Source organism: Hemitrygon akajei, chromosome 19, assembly GCF_048418815.1.
Source record: "Hemitrygon akajei chromosome 19, sHemAka1.3, whole genome shotgun sequence".
NCBI lineage: Eukaryota > Metazoa > Chordata > Chondrichthyes > Myliobatiformes > Dasyatidae > Hemitrygon > Hemitrygon akajei.
Genome location: NC_133142.1, coordinates 62,497,363 through 62,518,817, shown reverse-complemented (window position 1 = coordinate 62,518,817; position 21,455 = coordinate 62,497,363). Strand labels below are relative to the sequence as shown.

Sequence of the window (21,455 nt, the reverse complement as noted above, 5' to 3'; positions counted from 1 at the left end):
GATTTACCAAAATTCTCTGGACTCTGGGCAGGTTCCGGCAGATTGGAAGTCAATGAATGACACACCACTGATCAAAAAAAAAGATGTAGGCAAAAGGCAGGTGACTACAGGCCAGTTAGTTTAACATCTGTAGTTGGGAAAATGCTTGAAGCTATCATTAATAAAGAAATAGTGAGGCACCTGGAGAAATGGATCCATCAGCAGATGCAGCATGGATTGAGCAAAGGCAGGTCCTGTTTGACAAAATTACCGGAATTCTTTGAGGATACAGCAAGCACAGTGGATAGAGGGGAACAGATGTATGTTATTTACTTGGATTTCCAGGAGTTCAATAAGGTGCCGCATAAAAGGCTTATCCATAAGATAAAGACGTATAGAGTTGTGGGTGACGTATCAGCATAGATAGAACTAATATTAACTAATAGAAAGCAGAGATTTGGAACACATGGGTGCTACTCTGGTAGGCAATCAATGATGAGTGGTGTGCTGCAGGGGTTGGAGCTGGGCCCAAGTGTAGTGTATCTAAGTTTGCTGATAATACATTGAGTGGAAAAGCAAAGTGTGCAAAACATACAGAAAGCTGCAGAGAGATACAGATAGGTTAAGTGAGTGGGCAAGGGTCTGGCAGATGGGAGTACAATGTTGGTAAATGCCAGGTTATCTACTTTAGAAGGAAAAATAAAAGAGCATATTATTATTTAAATGGTGTAAAAAATTTAGTCTGCTACTGTGCAAAGGGACTTGGGAGTGCTTGTGCATGAATCACAAAAGGTTGGTTTGCAGTGGCAGCAGGCTATCAAGAAGGCAAACAGAATGTTGGCCTCCATTGCTAGTGGGATTGCAGGGAGGTTATGCTGCAACTGTACAGGGTACTGTTGAGACCGCACCTGCAGTACTGCGTGCAGTTCTGGTCTCCTTTCTTGAGGAAGGATATACTGGTTTTGGAGGCAGTGTAGAGGAGGTTCACCAGGTTGATTCCAGAGATGAAGGGGTTAGACTATGAGGTGAGGGTGAGCCACTTGGGACTACTCACTGGAAACTAGGAAGAATCAGAGGAGATCTTACAGAAATATAAAATTATGAAAGGGATAGATAAGATAGAGGCAGGAAAGTTGTTTCCACTGATAGATGAGACTAGAACTAGAGGGCCTCAAGATTCGGTGGAGTCAATTTAGGATAGATGAGGAGGAACTGTTTTTCCCAGAGAGTGGTGAATCCGTAGAATTCTCTGCCCAATGAAACAGTGGAGGCTACCTCATAAAATATATTTAAGACAAGGTTGGATTGACTTTTGCATAAAAGGGGAATTAAAGATTATGGGAAAAGGCAGGTAGGTGGAGATGAGTCCATGACTAGATCAGCCATGATCTTATTGAATAGTGGGGCAGGTCTGACAAGCCAGATGGCTTACACCCACTCTTATTTTTTATGTTTCTTGTGCTTTTAAATAAGAAATGAACATCATTTTTACCCCCATCATTCAATCCTGGAATGTTTTGAAATATTTACAGATGAAATGTAGTCTATGCATTCATAACCAAAATGTCTCCAGATTTCTGCATTTAACATATGAATATTCACCAACTTAAAAATATTCATAGACTACTCTCACCCCACACACCATTTCTGGATATCTACTTAAATCTCATCAATAATTTGCCATCTCTTCCATGTTACACAAATAACTTTACCAAAGTCACCTTCATTCTGTGACTGTGACAAAGGTAATTTTAGCACTCTTCACCCTCTATAGTCTATGATGGCCTTGTATATTGACCTGCCTTGTGCAACCAATGGGTTAGGACTGCATTAAAATGGCTCTTATTAGATAAGCCACAACCAGGGAACCTGCAATACCTCCTCTAATCCTCTCCTACAATTACTTTTGATGTTCCCCAGAACCTACTCTAAGCACGTTATCTACGTACCACCTTTTGGAAACTATCTGAAAACACTGATTTCAATACACAGGTTTGATATTGACACATGACCAATACAATACTTAATATTGGATGAATACGAATTTACTTAAACTAAGTACTCAAAAAAGGCTAGTGCATGAGGAGCGTTTGATGGTTCTGGGCCTGTACTTGCTGAAGTTTAGAAGAATAAGGGTGAATCTCATTGAAATGAGGACAGGGTGTTTCTTACAGTGGGGAAGTCTAATCTAGAACCACAGGACACGGCCTCCACAACCACCTGTGGCAATGAATTCCACAAATTCATCACCTTCTAAAGAAATTCCTCCTCATCTCTGTTCTAAAGTGATGTTTTTCTTTTCGGAGGCCAAGTTATTGAGTATATCTAAAACAGAGGTCGATAGGTTCTTGGTTAGTCAGGGTGTCAAAGGTTATGGAGAGAAGGCAGGAGATTAGGATGAGAGGGTTAATAAATAGACAATAGACAATAGGTGCAGGAGTAGGCCATTTGGCCCTTCGAGCCAGCACCGCCATTCAGTGTGATCATGGCTGATTATCCACAATCAGTACTCTGTTCCTGCCTTCTCCCCATATCCCTTCACTCCGCTATCTGCCATGATAGAATGGCATAGCAGCCTTAATGGGCGAAATGGCCTATTTCTGCTCCCATGTCTAATGGTCTAAAAGCAAAATCTTTCTATTGCTTTGGCTACGAACAACATTTTCTAACCACTTCTCTGACTGGCAGTTATCTGAGACAGAAACTGAGGTACAAACAAAACAATTAATGACAAAGGTATTTTTAAAACTGACTTTCAGACCACATATCAACTTTTATAAAATTGTTCAATTCTACCCAACTTATATCATCTGCTAATGAAACCTCTACCCACATTTGTTTTTACTACAGGCTCAACCTTTTCAACAGATTCACGTCAACGTCTCTTTCTCTAGCCTCTAAAATAGATTAATTTTATCTCTGCTGTTTCTATCCTGACTCCAATGCCAACTTTCCTATCATCCTGTGCAAGCTTTTTAAGTCTGGCTTTCAGATAAGCACAGGAAGCCAATTTTCATTTCATTGATCTTATGACTCTTCACCAGGACTCCTAAAATCAGAAAGAAGTTTGTTAAGCTGAAGGAAGGAACAAGTATGGGGAATGTCAATGCTGTGTTTATAAAAAAGGGGAATGAACCAGGTGAGTATAAATCAAGCTTATCCTGTAAATGAGGGAATTTAAACAAACACAGAACAAGACTACAGACAAAAGAAAAATAGTACTGTAAACTGCTGTCAACCACAAGCAAAGCAGTATTTTAAAGATAATCTGAGCTTTTATGGAAAATACTTCTTTTAAAAAAAACTTTCACTGCTAAATCAATTATATTTACTATTTTCAAGTGCACCTACAGTATTTTAAATGCTTTAGTATGAGAACCTCTTGATGGCTATTCATTTCTTAACTTCTTCCAAAAAAACCAGTTTGATGTCTTCAGTATTATAATGAAATGTTTTACATAGGGTCAATATTGAGAGGATGCTTTTTCCAAGATTGGAGGTGACTGAGAAGTGTTGAAGCATTGTCCAAAGGGAAACTTCCTTTGTTTCTAAATGAGGAATAATGCTGGTACTGTATAAGAAAAAAGTGTTTAATTCACACTGCAAAAAATCTGAAAGCAGCAATCAAAATAGAAATCTTAAATTAAAAAAATTATTAGCTGCTCTGAAATTTAGAGGGACATTAACTGGTCAGTCAATTTATTACATAATATGTGATAAGTACATATTATGTACTTAACAGCAGTGGCCATATTTTGACTACCATAAAGTGACAAGCTTTAATCATCCACTCCCAAGAAAGTCATATCTAGGAATAAGTGCAACATCAGGGGATTTGAGCTTAGAAACATGTAACATACTCAAATCGTATTTGGCACCCACTTGCACAATATAAGCCAATAAATTTTAAGGATGCAGCTTTGGAATTCAAACCCTCCAAATTTATTTTCCACATTGATAAAAACAAAGTAGCTGCCAAAAAAAAATAGCAGGATGGAAGCTACTACATTTGTTTGTGTCTGTGCAAACCTAATAGTAGAAAGACAACAAAATGTAAAGTTAACCAGACAAAACTCTACTAAATTAACTAAAGTCATTTTCCTAACTTTGGATTCCAAAATTTAAACATTTCTCCATTCAATACAGCTGACAGTTCATACAAAATGCCTGGTATAGCCATCAATCTCATGATCTTACAAAAATATTTCTACAGCTTTGAAGTCCATTGCGGAGAACAAATTAACACAAGATAATTTTAATGAAATTGGTTTTCTGAAAATCAGATCAGTACCTGAAAGTTTAGTGTTTTCATTACAGATGCAAATACTAAACCCTTCCAAAAACCCATTTTCCTTCTGAAAAATTACAAAAAAAAGCAGATGCTAGAAGTCTGAAATAAATATTGAAGTGTTGGAAACTCTAAGTCAGTAAGAGTCTCTGAAGAAGATGACACCCAATGAGACAGTGATACTTTGCAGACAACTAACAAGTCTACTAAGTGTACTTTTTTAGAACCACAATCACTTTAACCTACAGCCCATAATTTCTGGTTGAAAGGTGTGCTTTTGAACAATTTGTACAACTTGGTGTTTGTAATATGAAGGATTCAGCAAACTGAACTCAAGGTAAGGCCACGGTGGTCATTGCTGAAGCGGAGACTTGGGGCCAAATTGAATCATCAGGCGGACTGAAGCAATGAGACCCAGGTCTGAGAGTGGATGATGAACCAATGTTTGCCTGATTTAAGCACCGAGCCAGATTAAAATGATTAAGGCATTGAGGCCAAGGGTGAAGGACAAACCAGTATTTGGCTCACTATGCTGAACTGACTCTGGGGCTTCAGCCTATAGTCACTGGGCTCATGACTGGCTGCAGAACTGAACTGACTCCATAGCTGTGGACTTATTTTTGGGTACTCTGTGGTTCATATTCTGCAGATTGATTGTTTGTACAATTTGTTCTTTCTTTTTCGCACAATGGATGTTTGACTGTCTTTGTGGTGTGGGATTTTTTTTTGAGAATTCTATTGTGTTTCTTTGTTTTGTAGCCACTTGAAAGAAGATGCATCTCAAAGTTGTAAATGGTGTACATACTTTGATAATAAACGTACTGTGAACTTTGAAGAGTGAAAAGTTGTTTCAGGTCAAAACTGGAAAACAGGGAAGTTAATTTTCAGTTGCAGTTTGATATATTAATTCCATTTCTCTTTCTACAAATGAAAGATAGCCTGCAATCCAGTATTTTCCATTTTTGTTGCACCATTTAAAAATGCCACAAGGCAGGGAAGGTAATGCATAGAATTCCTGGGTATTAAAAACTATGTGCAAAAAATATTAGCTTCAATTTAATATATATGTGTGTATGTATGTATATATACACACACACAAAAAATTGTGCACCGATATCAGTAGTGGACTACCAATTAAGATCCTAAGAGATTGAATCCCGGCATTTTCAGAATAATTTGAAAATCTGTGACTGTTATAAAATCAAACCAGTTTCCTGTTCTAGTAAATGTGACCCAGTCTTATACAACAAAAATATGTAATGTACAAACTGGCATAGAAAGACCTCAGAACAACCACGGAAATGAATTGCAGTCTTGCCAGCATTTTAAGAGATGAACAGTTTAGCTTTCCTTGAATGAATTTTGCTTCCAAACATTAGCTTGCTGCCTGCTTTCTACTTTATGACATAAATGTGCATCATAATGAACTCAAAATTAACTGTGTAAAATTAAGTACAAATATTCAAATAACTCAAAATTCATTTTAACATAGTCTTACCTTTCGTACAATGGGTTCCTGACCCTCAATGCAACCGTACCAAGTGACCAACTTGTTCCAAGCTTCAGTGGGAACTAAGACATAATCTAATTCATCAATCAAATGTTCCTTCAGGACCTGAGATTCTACTTCTGCACAAAAGATTAATAAAAGACTACAACTTAAGATAGTGCAACATTAAAAACTCAAGTTACAGTTCAAGGTTTAAATAAATATGAACACATAAATATCAGTTAACACAGTTAAAGAGCAACTTGGATGCTCTTTACATCAGCCTCTTGAACCATTGTGGATAATTTTACTCAACCAAACAGTGAACTGATTACATAAACTATAGATTCACTTTCAGGGATTTCACAAATCTTGTTGTCAATGATAACTTTTTAAAAAAAATCTTTTTGTGTTTGCACAATGCACATTGGTTGTTTAACAACCTTTGCCGTGTACAGTTGCTCATTGATTCTACAAACTTATTATGTTTCTTTGTATTTACTCTGAATGTCTGCAAGAAAGTGAATATTTGATGACATATACAGTTGCTCTTCCTTCATCAATGTGTTTAGTCACATCCTCAAAAAATTCAATCGGGCTCATAAGGCACGACCTGCCCTTGACAAAGCCATGCTGACTATTCCTAATCATATTATACCTCTCCAAATATTCATAAGTCCTGCCTCTCTGGATCTTCTCCATCAACTTACTAACCACTGAAGTAAGACTCACTCGTCTATAATTTCCTGGGCTACCTCTACTCCCTTTCCTGAATAAGGGAATAACATCCACAACCCTCCAATCCTCCAGACTGTCTCCCATCCTCATTGATGATGCAGAGATCATTGCCAGAGTCTCAGCAATCTCCTCCCTCGCCTCCCACAGTAGCCTGGGGTACATCTCATCTGGTCATGGTGATTTATCCAACTTGTAGCATCAAGTGCAAGAGGAAAATAGGACCCAGAAGGCAGCAAAGAGGCAATCTTTGAATGGAGCCAGATGGAGGTGAAATCTTAAATGAATGTTCCTCATCCTTATTCATTAATACAAAAGAAATTGCCCTACTCCAATAAAATTGTAGGAAAAGTTACCATTAGAAAGGAGAAGTTATTCTTTCAAGGTGGATGTATCCCAGGGTGCTGTCAGAAGCGAGGGATGAGATTGCCAAGGCTTGGACAATCTCCACTGGCGATGGGTAAGGCGGCAGATAGCTGAATGTCAGGAAATGTGGGACTACCTTTTCAGTATGGGCAGGAGGGATAAGCCAGGTAATTACAAGGCAGTTGGTCTAAAGTGATGGGGAAACTATTGAAAAAAAAATGAGGAACAGGATAAATTTACACTTGAAAAGATGGTGATTAATCAAACATAATTGGTATGATATGATGAAGTGAGACCCTGTAACCAATTTGATTGATTTTTTTTTTAAAGAGGATAACAAACTGCATTGATGAGGCATTTCCCAATCAGAACACCTGGGAGGTTTTGAGGGGATCTGAGGAATAGTTAACCCATAGTGAGGTTGGAATCTGGACTATAATGCCTAAATGGGGGGTGGAGGCAAAATTCTAACATTTAAGGTGAATATTTGAATTGTAAAGGACTATAGTTGAAGGGCCAAGGGCTGGAAAGTAAGATTGGTGTAGGATTTTATGGATGTGGTGGGCTAAAAGGCCTGTTTCTGTGATATATGGTTCTATTCCTTGTATTCTTTTTCATGATAATATTGGCAGTTTGTACATGGTTCATAAAAATGACCAAAAAATAAAATTGTTGGAAATTTTCAATGCTGAATTTTGAAGCAAACCTTTAAATGAAAGATTTATAATTTCTATTTTTTCTGTTTAAAGTTAGTTGGCCTTGTTCTCACTTCAGTCACAATTGTGACTTCCTTCTAGAGATTTAAAATTGGTATTTGTTCTAGCTGCTTTACAATATTTGTTGGAAGGAATTAATCCTTATCAATAAACACAGAACGAACATTTGCAGGATCATACTAGACATCCTTTCTAAAATAGAACTGCTGAACAGACTTCTTGGCTAAAAGCACTCCTAGAACATCAAGAGGTCAGATTAATGTGCGTTGAGTCTATTACATGGTTGGCTCCTGTTGACAGCCATCTCTGTGGTTCAGAATAGATACAGTTGCTACCCATGAAATCTGTTTGTATTATCTCTGTGTGCCAGCTGTAATGGTTGACCAGGACTGAGCCCTTCACTGCCTTTTTATTTTGAAGAAAAGTGCTTTATTTTTCTAATTTGAAGACACGTAAATTACATTCAACAGAAGTAGATGATTGACAATATGCAACTAAGTTTCCTACGGCATTTAGCAGCCTATTAAGCCAATTACAAAGCTAGGAATGTAATTTGTGAGGAGAAGGCAAAGAAGCTTTTCCACACCTGCCCCACCTCTTTTGGGGGAGGTAAGACCTGTACAAAAAGAACGGGTTGCACTTGAATCCCAGGGGGACGAATATCCTGGCAGAGAGGTTTGCTAAGGCTACTGCAACAACTAGAATTGTTGGGGTTGGAAACCGAACTGAAGAGACCGGGGAAGAGGAGATTGGCTCACAAATAAAGAAAGCTTGAAGACAGTGCGAGAGGGAGGATAGGCAGGTGATAGAGAAGGGATGCACTCAGACCGATGGTTTGAGATGGGTCTATTTTAATGCAAGGAGTGTTGTGAACAAAGCGGATAAGCTTAGAGCGTGGATCAGTACTTGGAGATATGATGTGGTGGCCATTACAGAGACTTGGATGGCTCAGGGACAGAAATTGTTACTTCAAGTGCCGGGTTTTAGATGTTTCAGAAAGGACTGGGAGCGAGACAAAAGAGGTGGGGTCGTGGCACTGTTGATCAGAGATAGTGTCACAGCTGCAGAAAAGGTGGACATCATGGAGGGATTGTCTACGGAGTCTCTGTGGGTGAAGGTTAGGAACAGGAAGGGGTCAATAACATTACTGGGTGTTTTTTATAGGCCGCCCAATAGTAACATGAAGTAATAGTATATATAAAGTAATAGTAATATGAAGGAGCAGATAGAGAAACAGATCCTGGAAAGGTGTAATAATAACAACAGAGTTATCATGATGGAGATCTTAATTTCCCAAATATTGATTGGCATCTCCCTAGAGCAACAGATTTAGATGGGGTGGAGTTTGTTAGGTGTGTTCAAGAAGGTTCCTTGACACAATATGTAGATAAGCCTACAAGAGGAGAGGCTGTACTTCATTTGGTATTGGGAAATGAACCTGGTCAGGTGTCAGTGGGAGAGCATTTGGAGATAGTGATCATAATTCTATCTTCTTTACTATAGCATTGGAGAGAGACAGGAACAGACAAGTTCGAAAAGCGTTTAATTGGAGTAAGGGGAATTATGAGGCTATCAGGCAGGAAATTTGAGGCTTAAATTGGAAACATGGTCTCAGGGAAAAGTACGGAAGAAATGTGGCAAATATTCAGGGGATATTTGTGTAGAGTTCTGTATAGGTACATTCCAATGAGAGGGAAGTTATGGAGGGTACAGGAACCATGGTGTACAAAGGCTGTAATAAATCTAGTCAAGAAAAAAAGGAAAGCTTACAAAAGGTTCAGAGAGCTAGGTAATGTTAGAGATCTAGAGAATTATAAGGCTAACAGGAAGGAGCTTAAGAAGGAAATTACGAGAGCCAGAAGGGGCCATGAGAAGGCCTTGGCAGGCAGAATTAAGGAAAACCCCAAGGCATTCTACAGCTATGTGAAGAGCAAGAGGATAAGACATGGAAGAATAGGACCTATCAAGTGTGACAGTGGGAAAGTATGTATGGAACTGGAAGAAATAGCAGAAGTACTTAATGAATACTTTACTTCAGTATGTATGTGTGGTAGGCCTCCATTAGTCTCGATAGACTATTGCACCTTGGAAAGTTTCCAGGGTGCAAGCTTGGGCAAGGTTTTTTTTCCTGGAAGACCGGCAGTTGCCCAAGCTGCAAGTCTCCCCTCTCCACGCCACCAATGTTGTTCAAGGGAAGGGCATTAGGACCCATACAGCTTGGCACCAGTGTCATTGCAGAGCAATGTGTGGTTAAGTGCCTTGCTCAAGGACACACGCATAGCCTCAACCAAGGCTCAAACTAGCGACCTTCAGATAACTACACGAACACCTTAAGCACTTGGCCACTGTGGAAAAGGATGCTGGTGTTTGTCATGATGACTTGCAGCAGACTGAAAAGCTTGAGCATGTAGATATTAAGGAGGAGGATGTGCTGGAGCTTTTGGAAAGCATCAAGTTGGATAAGTCGCTGGGACCAAATGAGATGTGGCTACTGTGGGAGGCAAGGGAGGAGATTGTTGAGATTCTGGCAATGATCTTTGCATCATCAATGGGGATGGAAGAGGTTCCGGAGGATTGGAGGGTTGCAGATGTTGTTCCTTTATTCAAGAAAGGGAGCAGAGATAAAGAAAATTATAGACAAGTGAGTCTTACCTCAGTGGTTGGTAAGTTGATGGAGAAGATCCTGACAGGCAGGATTTAAGTACATTTGGAGAGGTATAATATGACTAGGAATAGTCAGCATGGCTTTGAAAAGGGCAGGTCGTGCCTAACAAGCCCGATTGAATTTTTTGAGGATATGACTAAACACATTGATGAAAAAAAGAGCAGTAGGTGTAGTGTATATGGATTTCAGCAAGGCATTTGATAAGTTACCCCATGCAAGACTTATTGAGAAAGTAAGGAGGCATGGGATCCAAGGGGACATTGCTTTGTGGATCCAGAACTGGCTTGCCCACAGAAGGCAAAGAGTGGTTGTAGATGGGTCATATTCTGCATGGAGGTCGATCACTAGTGGAGTGCCTCAGGGATCTGTTCTGGGACCCTTACTTTTTGTGATTTTTATAAATGACCTGTATGAGGAAGTGGAGTGATGGGTTAGTAAATTTGCTGATGACACAAAGGTGGGGGTGTTGTGGATAGTGTGGAGCACTGTCAGAGGTTACAGCGGGACATTGACAGGATACAAAACTGGGCTGAGAAGTGGCAGATGGAGTTCAACCCAGATAAGTGTGAAGTGGTTCATTTTGGTAGGTCAAATATGATGGCAGAATATAGTATTGATGGTAAGACTCTTGGCAGTGTAGAGGATCAGAGGGATCTTGGGGTCCGAGTTCATAGGACTCTCAAAGCAGCTGTGCAGGTTGACTCTGTGGTTAAGAAGGCATACGGTATATTGGCCTTCATCAATCATGGAGTTGAATTTAGGAGACGAGAGGTAATGTTGCAGCTATATAGGACCCTGGTCAAACCCCACTTGGAGTACTGTGCTCTGTTCTGGTCGTCTCACTGCAGGAAGGATGTGGAAACCATAGAAAGGGTGCAGAGGAGATTTATAAGGATGTTGCCTGGATTTATAAGGAGAGCATGCCCAATGAAGACAGGTTGAATGAACTTGGCCTTTTCTCCTTGGAGCGACTGAGGACGAGACGTGACCTGATAGAGGTATAAGATGATGAGAGGCATTTATCATGTGGATAGTCAGAAACTTTTTCCCTGGGCTGAAATGGATGCCACAAGAGGGCACAGGCTTAAGGTGCTTGGGAGTAGGTACAGAGGAGATGTCAGGGGTAAGTTTTTTTTCCGCGTGGAATGGGCTGCTGGCAATGGTGGTAGAGGCAGATACGATAGGATCTTTTAAGAGACTTTTGGATAGGTACATGGAGCTTAGAAAATAAAGGGCTATGGGTAACCCTAGTAATTTCTAAGGTAGGGACACGTTCGGTACAGCTTTGTGGGCCAAAGGGCCTGTAATGTGCTGTAGGTTTTCTATGTTTCTACTACATTGCTTAGAGGTTTGCCTTAATTTCTTTTATTTTTCAAAAAATCTGTGTTGTTCATGTCCTATCTTTCCAATTTCTATACTTTGTTTTAAAAATGTCCACTGAAACCTTCCCACTTTTTCAGTTCCCTATATTTGCTATGTTTCCTTACTTTATCAAACCCGCAAAATCGTCTGATGTCTAGGACTTTTCCTTGCCTTTTACCCTTACAAAGATAAATTGGCCCTGAACTTTCAAAGTGTCACTTTTGAATGTCTACCACTTGTTCACTTGTCTGCTATTCCCATTCAACTCATGACATTGTCCTCAATTCTGGATCGTCATTTTTGATTCATTATTATTCTCTCCCATCACAATATCCAAGATGCTCTTCCAATAACACTTTTGCTATTTACAATTATATTCTTCAGACCCTAAAATTAGACACAAACCAGAATCTTTAGAAGGGCTACCATTAAGACGATAGAGGTTAAATTTGGGGAAGCAGAAATTGTCTACTACAATAACCCATAATTCTTATATCTATCTGTGAATTGCCTACATTTTTACTGTCTGTTTGGCAGCCACTCCAAGCTGCAATGCTCACCCAAGGCAATTTAACAACTATAAGTTTTAAGTTGTTTTTCTGAATATTGCTTATATAAACCACGTTTAAATCTCGATAAATAACTTTGCATAATTATTCTTGAAAGAGTAAAGACACAGATACATAAAACATAATTACAATTAGATGGAGCTGCACTCGTGTTTCCTTTACAATCCAAGAGTTTTGCAAAACTTACATGGCCTTTAAAATCAGATTTTTCCCATTCATAATAGGCATCTTTTTACAGCAAAAACAATTCTCCAAGGACAATCCCCTTATAAGACATTTGTTTAAAAGGAGCTATCACTGAGGTGAATTATTTCATTACAATGTGGTGTTACGTACCCGTGACACGTGACAGTGGTACCCTTGTCACGTGACTGGGGTTGAAGTTATACTGGACATGAGGTAATGGTGGAGTGATGTCATTTTCCCGCCAGTAGAGGTCATGTGACAGGTTTTTTTTACAGGGTATAAAAGGGAGACCCACCCTGTCAGGTGGGGCAGTTCGTGGCTGGATTTGCCAAGATGACTTCATATCACTGTGTGATTTAATGTGATGACGCAGTTTAGTTAAAAAATGAAGTTTTATATAATGCCTAAAGTTTAAAAGGTCAGAGCCAACGGTTTCTTTGCTAAGGGAGAGTGAAGTTTGGAAAATGGAGATCGAGAAAAATCGATTTTCGATGGATTGACTTCGACCTTGTGTGATCCTCATTCGGAAGGATTTCGTTTACTATTCTCACGATAGTCTCCGCTGGGAAAAGCGGGAGATTGAGAATATTGTGGAAGGAAGGTCAGTCACTTTAAGTTGTTATATTTAATAAAATTCGACGTGGGAGTTCGACGCTGGGAATCGAAGGACATCGACGTGGAAGAGAATTTACATCGCTTTAAAAAAGTCTCTCCTTTTAAAAGTACCGTGAGGTTTTGAACTGTCGGCATATCGCTTTAAAGAACTCTTTTTTTTTCAATACTGCTTTAAAGACTGTTTGGGACTGCAACGCTATTAAGGACTGTTTGAGCAGCTGAGCTCGGATCATTGTTTGGGTTTGTTTACATTTGAAGGGGGTTTGTTATCAGTGTTTAATAAACGTGTTATTTGTTATAAAACCCTTCGTCTAACTCATCTATAATTATTGTTGCCTGAATACGTAACATAAATATGGGGGCTACGTCCGGAATTGAATTGTTTGAGTTTAATAAGCTTTTTGAATTTTGAATCGGTGTTTTGGTAACGGGGATTGCTCGGTTTTTTTTTGTTTGTTTGGCTTGTGAGTGGTATTCGGCAACGATGAATATTGATGAGTTTCTGGAATCGCCAGTCGCGGATTGTTAGCGAAGGCGAAAAAAACTGAAGTCTCTGAACTTGCTAATCGGTTGCATCTTAAAGGGATTTTGCCAACTACATCAAAAGCTGTAATACAGAGAAAAATCGCGTCTCACTATGTGGCTTCGGGTGCTTTTGAAGAATCGATTTTAGAATCGTTTCCAATAAGTAATCTGGAGATGCAGTTGCAAATCGAACAAATGATGTTAGAAAGGTGTAAATTGGAAGCTGAGCAAAAGCAAAGAGATTTTGAATATGCAATGGAGAAATTAAGGTCTGTAGAACAGTCTGCTGATTCTAGAAAACCGTTTGTTGCTAGCCAAGAAATTAAATTGGTCCCTCCATTTAGTGAAACAGAAGTGGAGAGATATTTTCAACATTTTGAAACTATTGCTCGGATGTCAGAGTGGCCGAAAGATAAATGGTCAGTGTTATTACAGAGTGTAATCAAAGGCAAGGCACGACACGTTTACACAGCTTTAACTGCTGCGCAAGCATTAGATTATGATATTGTGAAAGAAAATATTCTCAAAGCATACGAATTGGTCCCAGAAGCGTACAGGGAAAGATTCAGGAGTTTGAAAAAATCTGTGGAAAAGACTTATGTGGAATTTGCCTATGATAAAGCTATGTGTTTTGAGAGATGGGTTTCTTCTAAAAATGTAAATGAGGACTATGAGACTTTGAAAGAGCTGATTTTGATGGAGGAATTTAAAAGAAGCATTCCTGTTGAAATAAGGACCTACTTAAATGAGAGGGATACTGATAAATTGCAGGACTGTGCTAGATTAGCTGATGAGTATGTTTTAATTCATAAGAATAAATTTCCTCAGGGTAGAATTTTTAAGAGGAAAAATAATATGGAGACTCAAGGTAAATCAGAAATTAAATTAGAGGTTAATGAGAGAGGTAAGGAGGAAGGAAAACCTGTGAAGGAAAGACAGTTTGGTCTTATTTGTAACTATTGTAAGAAGCCTGGCCATGTAATAGCTAACTGTTTCAAATTGAAAAAGAAAGAGAAGGAAGCAGTTCCGGATGCTTGTGTGCAACATACTGAAGCACCTGTAAAGTTACAGGGTTTGGTAAACACAAATGAGGATTTGTTAGAGTCTGACAAAGTTAGAAAGGGATATGATCATTTTATAACTGAAGGGTTTGTATCCTTGAAAGAAGGATCTACTCTGGTGCCAATAAAAATTCTTAGGGATACTGGAGCTTCTCAATCACTGATGTTAGATAGTGTGTTGAAGTTTAATGAAGAGAGTGATACTGGTGAGGTAAATTACATAAGAGGTGTTGGAAGTGATTTTATGCCTGTACATTTACATGAAGTAAATTTAAAGTCAGGGTTAGTTACAGGATTTGTTAAGGTAGGATTACAGCATAGCTTACCTGTGAAGGGTATTTCTTTATTGTTAGGTAATGACTTGGCAGGTGGACAAGTTTTTCCTGAAGTGCATTTGACAATGGAGTCAGAGGAACCAGAGGTGAATTCTAACACAGATTCTTCCTGTGTTGTGACTAGAGCTATGGCTAAAAAAATTGATGTGCAGAATGAGGTTGTTACTCATGACTGTTCAACTCAGGATTTGAGTTTTGAGGATGTGTCAGAGACTTTCTTACCTTCGTTGTTTGAACAAGATTCTGGGAGTAAGTCTGACTATGAAGATTTATCTCTGTCTCGGAAGGAGATGATAGCAGAGCAGAATAGAGATCCTGAGATTGTAAAATTAAGGGAACAAGCTTTACTAGGTAGTGAAATTGAGAAGGTGTCAGTAGGATATTACTTGGAAAAAGGAGTGTTGATGAGGAAGTGGAGGTCGCCTACAATTCCTGCAAGTGAGGAATGGAATGTTGTTTACCAGGTGGTTGTTCCTAAAGTTTATCGGAATGAGATTTTGACTTTAGCTCATAGTGTGCCTTTAGGTGGACATCAAGGGGTAAGGAAAACTGTGGACAAGATTTTAAAACATTTTTACTGGCCTGGTTTAAGAAAAGATGTGGCGATGTTTTGTAAGACGTGCCATACTTGTCAAATTGTGGGTAAGCCAAATCAGGTTACACCAGTAGCTCCATTACAACCTATTCCAGCATTCGGTGAACCGTTTTCTAAAGTTATTGTAGATTGTGTTGGTCCATTACCAAAGACAAAAACTGGTTATCAGTATTTGTTGACTATCATGTGTACTTCGTCTAGGTTTCCAGAGGCAGTACCACTTAGGAATATAAAAGCTAAAACTGTGACGAAGGCTCTTATAAAATTCTTTACTTATTTTGGATTGCCTAAGGAAATACAAACTGATCAAGGTAGTAATTTTATGTCTGGATTGTTTCAACAGATAGTTTATAAATTGGGAGCTAAGCAAATTACTTCGTCTGCATAGAATCGCAAGGTGCCTTGGAGAGGTTTCATTCTACTCTCAAGAATATGATTAGGACATATTGTGTGGAGAATGAAAGTGACTGGGATGAGAGTATAAACTTACTTTTATTTGCAGTAAGGGAATCGGTACAGGAATCTTTAGGTTTTAGTCCATTTGAACTTGTGTTTGGACATAGAGTTAGAGGACCTTTAGCTTTATTGAAGGAACAGTGGATTAGTAAGGAAGTGCATACTAATTTGTTGGACTATGTTTTGAAATTTAAGGACAGGTTACATAAAGCTTGTAGCTTAGCCAAGGAAAATTTAAAGTTGGCTCAGGAGAAAATGAAGACTTGGTATGATAAGGAAGCTAGGATGAGGATGTTTAAGCCTGGAGATAAGGTGTTGGTTCTTTTCCCAGTGCAGACAAATCCTTTACAAGCTAGATTTCATGGACCTTATGAAATTGTGTCTAGAGTTAATGATGTGGATTATGTAATAAAAACTCCAGATCGCAGAAGGTCAACACAACTTTGCCACATAAATATGATTAAACCATATTTTGAGAAACAATCTGATACTGTGACTGTTGTGGTTAGTGAGAATGAGTTGGATTTAACTGGGAACATGATAGATGATTCATCTGACTTTCATTCTAAATCTAACATTGTTTCTGTTAGGTTACCTAATTCGATTATTTTGGAAAATATGGATGAGAAATTAGCACATTTACAGCTAGAGCAGAAACAACAGATGAAGGAATTGATTTTTAAGTATAAGGATTTGTTTCCAGATGTTCCGAGAAGGACTACTATAGCTTCACATGATGTAGATGTTGGAGATGCCAAACCTATTAAACAACATCCATATAGGATGAACATGGAAAAATGTGAACTTGCTGAGAAAGAAATTGAATACATGTTAGAGAATGATATTATTAGACATTCTAACTCGAATTGGAGTTCGCCATGTGTTATGGTGCCAAAACCTGATGGTAGTATTAGGTTTTGTACGGACTATAGAAAGGTGAATGCTGTAACGAAAACAGATGCATATCCAATTCCTAGAGTAGATGATTGTGTAGATAAAGTTGGAAAAGCAAAGTTCCTTACAAAGATTGATTTATTGAAAGGGTATTGGTGTGTTCCACTAACGGACAGAGGTAGAGAGATTTCTGCATTTGTAACTCCATCTGGGTTATATGAGTATAATGTTCTTCCATTTGGGATGAAGAATGCCCCAGGTACTTTCCAGAGGATGATTAATTTTGTGATTCAGGGATTGAAAGATACTGATGCTTATATTGATGATTTAGTGACAGGAAATGATACTTGGGAAGCACACATAATTGCGGTGGAGAAATTGTTTGAAAAGCTTTCAAAAGCTAACTTGACTATTAATTTAGCCAAGAGTGAATTTGGACATGCTACTGTGACTTACCTTGGTTATGTTGTGGGTCAAGGTAAGGTAGCTCCTGTTCAGGCAAAAGTTCAGGCAATTTTAGAGATTCCCACTCCGACGGGGAAAAAAACTCTCAGAAGATTTTTGGGAATGGTAGGATATTATCGAAAATTTTGTAAGAATTTTGCTAATGTTGCCCTTCCATTAACTAACCTTCTGCAGAAGAATGTGAAGTTTGTGTGGACAGTGTTTTGTCAGGAAGCATTTGAAAAATTGAAAACAATGATATGTGAACAACCTGTGCTTAAGGCACCTGACTTTGAAAAACCTTTTTCATTAGCTGTGGATGCTAGTGATGAAGCTGCGGGAGCAGTATTGATGCAAAGGAATGAGGGTGATGAGGTTGATCATCCGGTAGCTTACTTTTCTAAGAAATTTAATAAGCATCAAAGAAACTATTCAACAATAGAGAAAGAATTGTTATCTCTTGTTTTAGCTTTGGAATATTTTGAGGTATATGTTGGTACAACTCAAAAACCACTTATTGTTTACACTGATCATAATCCGTTAGTTTTTCTGAGTAAGATGAAAAACAAAAACAGAAGATTGTTAAATTGGAGTTTGATGTTACAAGAGTACAATATTGTGATAACTCATATTAAAGGTAAAGATAATGTGGTTGCTGATTGTCTATCTCGATGTTGAATGTGAATGTAATTTTTTTTTTGGAGTGGTTTTTTTTATTGTAACACTCCTACTGTATTGTATATTGTGTATGTTATAATTTATACATTTGTTTTTTTTTGTAAGAAATTGTTAAAATTTTTGTTCTTGACAGACCAAAAATGTTTTTTTTGGAGGGAGGTGTTACGTACCCGTGACACGTGACAGTGGTACCCTTGTCACGTGACTGGGGTTGAAGTTATACTGGACATGAGGTAATGGTGGAGTGATGTCATTTTCCCGCCAGTAGAGGTCATGTGACAGGTTTTTTTTTACAGGGTATAAAAGGGAGACCCACCCTGTCAGGTGGGGCAGTTCGTGGCTGGATTTGCCAAGATGACTTCATATCACTGTGTGATTTAATGTGATGACGCAGTTTAGTTAAAAAATGAAGTTTTATATAATGCCTAAAGTTTAAAAGGTCAGAGCCAACGGTTTCTTTGCTAAGGGAGAGTGAAGTTTGGAAAATGGAGATCGAGAAAAATCGATTTTCGATGGATTGACTTCGACCTTGTGTGATCCTCATTCGGAAGGATTTCGTTTACTATTCTCACGATAGTCTCCGCTGGGAAAAGCGGGAGATTGAGAATATTGTGGAAGGAAGGTCAGTCACTTTAAGTTGTTATATTTAATAAAATTCGACGTGGGAGTTCGACGCTGGGAATCGAAGGACATCGACGTGGAAGAGAATTTACATCGCTTTAAAAAAGTCTCTCCTTTTAAAAGTACCGTGAGGTTTTGAACTGTCGGCATATCGCTTTAAAGAACTCTTTTTTTTTCAATACTGCTTTAAAGACTGTTTGGGACTGCAACGCTATTAAGGACTGTTTGAGCAGCTGAGCTCGGATCATTGTTTGGGTTTGTTTACATTTGAAGGGGGTTTGTTATCAGTGTTTAATAAACGTGTTATTTGTTATAAAACCCTTCGTCTAACTCATCTATAATTATTGTTGCCTGAATACGTAACAGTGGCAAGCCCGACATCTCTCTCCCAAGGTGCAATACCCACACACAATAAAACACATAACCTTGATGGAGAATCAACTACATCACTTTCTTTGTTTTGTATTTCTGTTACCTTGGGAAAAAAAGGTTCATATTTCATTACCATTTTGATTACTGTTATATTGTTGCATACAAGCTTTTTAGTGATAGCTCGAACTTGGATATCTGAATCCCATTTGCACTCTGCAGTTTCTAGTCTCCAACCAGATTAAGAAAAGTTTCTGATGCATCTTTTTTTGGATCCAAAGTGAATGCCCTCATAACTCCCCATTTTAACCTTGATCTGTCACAATGCGTCCCTTTGCAATTTCCTAATTTCTGTCTATACCATTGAGTGTGCCTCCTGCTTAGTATCAGATGCAAACATGGCTACACAACTTTATAATTCCTTTTATCCCACTTTATAAATGCTGGATCATTGCAGGTGAATCTAATACAGCCAGAAGCTACTGCTATTCAATTCCAATTTAGATTCTGAGATAAATTACAGAATTATCATAATAAACTGGGTAATTATTCTTTAAATAATTGGCAAAAGATGTGTGTTAATTGAAAAGTGTCTTGGATTCAATGCATTACTCTTAATATGATTAATACACTAATCGAAGACCAAAATACATTAATCAATTAAGACCAAAACCAGTTCAAAGTTCCATCATTTTCAAATAAATTAAAGCTTGGGAGTACAGGATTGTAATACCTGCAAAGAGCCCAGAATTATCGATTGGGCCTGGAAACATTCCACGTTCTCCAACATTGTACATATCCCAGTTGTCGAAACCCACATATTTCTTCCACTGTTTAAACCACCTACTGTCTATTAGGTACCTGCAAATACAAAACATTCATAGGTTGTTGAGAGATTTGAAGTTATTCTGATTTATTTATTGGAATACAACATGGAATAGGCTCTTATGGCCCTTCAAGCCACACAGCCGAACAACAAAGAGATTTAACCACAGGCTAGTTACAGGATAATTTACAATGACCAACCAGTACATCTTTGGAATACGGAGGGGGGTGGGAGAAACTGGAGCACCCAGAGGAAACCATGCAGTCACAGGGAGAACATACCAACCCCTTAGACAGCAGCAGGAGTTGAACCTGGGTCACCAGTATGACACTACACAATCATGCCTATCCTCATTTCCTAAATCTTTGGATATGTAAGTGATTTGCCCCAAGGACCTGTAAGTCTGCCTCCAAATGTTATAGAATTGTTAACTGCAATGCATTTCCTGTCCATAAGTAAAGATCAGGAAAAAGTAATGCCTCAAAATGATATATTAATTTTCAATTTTCTCTTTTGTTGCCTTGACTTTGGGTTAGTTGTTAACCCACTCCAAAATTAAACTAACTATGAAAATGCTTATATACAAAGTGTCTTTCCTTTTACTTTCATATTCCTAAAAGTGGGGCTGACATTGAGGATAAGAGGTGAAGAGGACCACCAGTTGGAACATCCAGGTAACATTTATACTTCTGTCCTTTCAGCCAGTTTCTAGGATTTGGCAGCCCTTTTAGAACATGCCCTAACTGCCCCATTCATCTGAGGTTTAACACAACTACTTGTGAATGTGTGAGCAGATAAATTTTGCTGACAAAAGATTAAATAAGCTAGCAGATCTCTACTCAAGTGTAGCTTGGTGCATTTGTCCCCTTATCTAGACTGGTAGCCATGATCAACTGTCAATACCACTACAGTACTCATAACACAGCAACCTCTTCAACACTCGTTTCTCACAGGTCAATATGTTTATTAACAAATTCATTAAAAGATTATTTAATGATTGTTAATCTTAACTGAAAAGGCAATATGGGAATAGACTATTTTCACAGTGATAGGTTATACATAAAGTATCTGTGATTGCTTGCACACAATTCTGATTCAGACATTATAAAACCACATATCATAGAAAAAGATTTATAAGGACGCTGCCCCAAGTAAAAAAGTTGCAAGTATGTTGGAAAAAGCAGAACGAGTCTATTTCTGCTCTCAGTGAAATCTGAGGAGTGATCTGATTGAAAGGTGTTTGACAGAATATAAAGAGATGTTTTTACTTAGAGTCAACAACAAATACAGACAGAAATTTTTAAAAATGTTAATGTACACAGTTTAAATGAACTGCAAAGATGCATTAAGCAAAAGTTTTGGAGGTACATTAAGGAATAGTGAATACAAGAAAATGCTGTGTAGATACAGCTCAGTAAGATCCTGTAGATTGAAATGAACTATTAACAATAGCAATATCTCATCATCATGTGACGTGTGTTATGATGTGGGCAATTGTGGTCTCAAACATGATTGTTCTTGACAAATTTTTCTACAAAAGTGGTCTGTCATTGCCTTCTTCTGGGCAGTGTCTTTACAAGAGGGATGACCCTAACTCTTCAGATATTGTCTGCTTGGTGTTAATGGTCACATAACCAGGACTTGTGATATGCACCAGTTCACCCCCTGCTCCTGTGACTTC

General features: G+C 38.3%; 1 protein-coding gene across 3 annotated transcripts in view; it reads right to left on the bottom strand.

Moving 5' to 3' along the window:
- usp4 (ubiquitin specific peptidase 4 (proto-oncogene)) overlaps positions 1–21,455 on the bottom strand; it is a 114,100-nt gene that overhangs the window by 78,928 nt on the left and 13,717 nt on the right. For 2 of the 3 annotated variants that reach the window (XM_073072632.1, XM_073072634.1), the window contains exons 2-3: positions 19,682–19,809; positions 5,766–5,896 (exon numbers count right to left, since the gene is read on the bottom strand). In XM_073072632.1, coding sequence (XP_072928733.1) covers positions 5,766–5,896; positions 19,682–19,809 — 259 coding nt within the window. The remainder of the gene's footprint in view (positions 1–5,765; positions 5,897–19,681; positions 19,810–21,455) is intronic. The other variant, XM_073072633.1, reaches the window with a different exon arrangement.